This window comes from Dipodomys spectabilis, unplaced genomic scaffold (genome assembly GCF_019054845.1).
Source record: "Dipodomys spectabilis isolate Male_0828 unplaced genomic scaffold, ASM1905484v1 ptg000511l, whole genome shotgun sequence".
NCBI lineage: Eukaryota > Metazoa > Chordata > Mammalia > Rodentia > Heteromyidae > Dipodomys > Dipodomys spectabilis.
The window spans coordinates 1,092,406-1,095,302 of NW_024871188.1; the positions used below are offsets into that span (position 1 = coordinate 1,092,406).

General features: G+C 59.6%; 1 protein-coding gene across 1 annotated transcript; it reads right to left on the reverse strand.

Moving 5' to 3' along the window:
• Positions 1–1,776: 1,776 nt before the first annotated feature.
• On the reverse strand, positions 1,777–2,429 carry Diras1 (DIRAS family GTPase 1). Its single transcript, XM_042669861.1, has one exon. It carries the CDS (start codon positions 2,427–2,429, stop codon positions 1,833–1,835), a length of 597 nt encoding a protein of 198 aa, XP_042525795.1. The 3' UTR covers positions 1,777–1,832.
• Between the last annotated feature and the right edge of the window lie 468 nt (positions 2,430–2,897).

A 2,897-nucleotide genomic window follows, 5' to 3' on the forward strand; every position in this document is an offset into this window, starting at 1 on the left:
AAAAACCTAACATCTGCGGACAGACAGACAGACATACGCACCCACGCACACCAAGTCATGCCTCGCTCACACCCACGTTCGCACACCCTCTGGGCTCATGGGTGTGCCCGGTCCCCCAAATTTCACTGCTACAGGTACTCAAGCCTGGGACAGTCTGTCTCCGGGGCCTGCTAGTGCCCACTCCCATCCCTGCCCCCCCAATGCATGTTTGCTTTACGTATGGCCAGGCCCTGCACCCCGCCCCCCTGACCAAGCACCCTGAGGTCCCCACCGAGGGGTTTGGCGATGACTTGCTGTCAGGCCAGTGTCTCTGTCTCCACAGAGGGGCGATCCTGGGTGGAAAGGGTGCCGGGGGTCCGTGGAGGGTTGTCCCCCACTCTTGCCTCCTTGGGGGAGCCAACCCGGCCAGTCCCAGGCTCCTGTGGTGGCTGTGCGCTGGCCGGGGCTGGGATGGATGGCTGGCCCAGGCTGCTGCAGGCCCTTGGTTATTGCCTGGTGGCCTGAGGCCCATCCCATGGGGCTCCTCCACCCCGAGTGTGCAGATGAGGTGAAAGGGGTGCTCTGGGACCTGGGGTGGGGGGAGCGCAGGTCAGAGGTCACAAAGGATGAGGGATGGGTGGATGTGTGTCCCAGAGTGAAGAGAAGACAGGAAGAAGAGACTTTGAGGTCGCTGTGCATTTCACCTCCCCCAGCCCCCCAAGGTCACAGTGATCCAATGCGGTGGAGGGGCAGATGGATGGCAGGGGTGGGGGGCAGAGACTGAGCTGAAGGAAGGCCTGCCTGTCTAGTCCCAGCTTCTTTGGATGGCTCTCCGTTTCATTTCCTATCTGCAGGCAAAGGGGCCTAGGCCTACCTCCAGCACTCAGGGGTGGGGTACAGACAGAACAGGGGGTGACAGAAAGGGGTGGGAGGGAACAGACGGGTGTCCTAGTGAGGAGGAGGCAGATGGGGGCCCCATCCCTGCCCCAGGCCAGCTAGGGTGTGGGACAAGGAAGGAGGGAAGGAAGAGGAATAGGAAGGAGAGAGGAGGAGGAGGAGGAGGATGTAGATCAAGGAGGAAGATGAAAAAGCCAGGCAATGGTGGCTCACGCCTGTAATCCTAGCTACTCGGGAGGCTGAGCTCTGAGGATCTGGGCAGGAAAAGTCTGTGAGCCCAATGAACCACCAAAAAGCCAGAAGTAGAGCTGTGGCTCAAAGTGGTAGAGCACTAACTCAGGGATAGGGCCCAGGCCCTGAGTTCAAACCCCAGGACCAGCACACCAACAAAAAGAAAAGAAGGAAGGAAGGAGAGGAGGGAGAGAAGGAAAAAAGGAAGGAAGGAGAGAGGGAAGGAGAGGAGGGAGGGAAGGTAGGAGGGAGGGAGACAGGGAAGGAGGGAAAAGAAAAGAAAAGCCAGGTACGGTGGCTCACGCCTGTAATCCTAAGCTACTCAGGAGGCTGAGATCTGAGGATCGTGGTTCAAAGCCAGTCCGGGCAGGAAAGGCTGTGAAACTCTTATCTCCAATTAAACAAACAAACACCAGAAAACCAGAAGTGGCGCTGTGGCTCAAGGGGTAGAGCTCTCACCTTAAACTGAAGAGCTGAGGGACAGCGCCCAGGCCCAGAGTTCAAGCCCCATGACCGACAAAAAAAAAGAAAAAAGGAAAGAAAGAGGAAGATGAAGAAGACCTGGAAGAAGGAGGAAGAGGGAGGAAGATTGGGGGGGGGAGGGGAACATGGAGGAAGACATGGATTAGGGAGGACTCAGAAAGAGGAAGAGGAGGCAGCGGTGGCCGAGGAGATGTCGATGGCAATGATGACGACGGGCGGTGGCGGTGGGCGGGCCTCGGGGCTCACATGAGGCTGCACTTGCCCCGGATGCGATCGGCCCTCTTCTGCTTGCTGGAGCGCTTGCCGTCGATGTTGAGGCTCATGCTGCGACGGGTCTCGAGCGTGAGCAGCTCCTGAAAGAGCTCCTTCACGTTGTAGTTCATCTTGGCCGACGTCTCCATGAAGGCGCACTTCCACTGCTGCGCCAGGGCCTGGGCCTCGCGGGTATCCACCTCCCTCTGCGTCTCGTCACACTTGTTCCCCACCAGCATCACGGGGATGTCCTCCACACTGCCCTTGATCTGCACGATGAGCTGGTAGATGGGGCTCAGCTCCTCCAGCGACTGCTTGCTGGTCACGGAAAAGACCAGGATGAAGGCGTGGCCCTTGGAGATGGACAGCCGCTGCATGGCGGGGAACTGGTGGCTGCCCGTGGTGTCTGTGATCTGGAGCGTGCACACGCTCTTGTCACAGCTGATCACCTGCCGGTAGGTGTCCTCGATCGTGGGGATGTACGTGTCCCGGAACGTGCCCTTCACAAAGCGCAGGACCAGTGAGCTCTTCCCGACGCCGCCAGCGCCGAACACCACCACGCGGTAATCGTTGCTCTGCTCCGGCATCTTCCCGAGGCCGAGTGGGCACCGCGAGGGGGGTTGGGGGGCTAGCTGCTAAGAACCCCAGGTGAACCCTGTGCAGAGACAATGGTCAGAGGCCACCTAGCTTGCCAGGGGACTGGGATGCAGAAATGGGGCGGGGGGGCTCCTAGGAGGAGGTGTCCTAGAAGGCCCTTCTGGCAGGCCGGGCTGACTTAGCACTTCTGTCCCACAGGCGGGCTGGGTGCCAGCCCCTTTTGGCGTAGCTTCTAACAAAATCTGGGGCCTTCTTCCCCAAGGGTACTGGGAGTGGGAAGAAGCTTGGGAGGGGTGCGTGAGTACCTGAGCCCTCCCTGCCCCCTCCCATACAGGGGTCTCCCTACTCCAGCTGGGCCATTTCTCCCCCCTCCTTCCCCTCGTCCCTATCTGGTTTATGAGAGCCAGGCACTGCTCGGCACCTGTGTAGTGTGACCAGCTCAGCAAATCACCTTGATG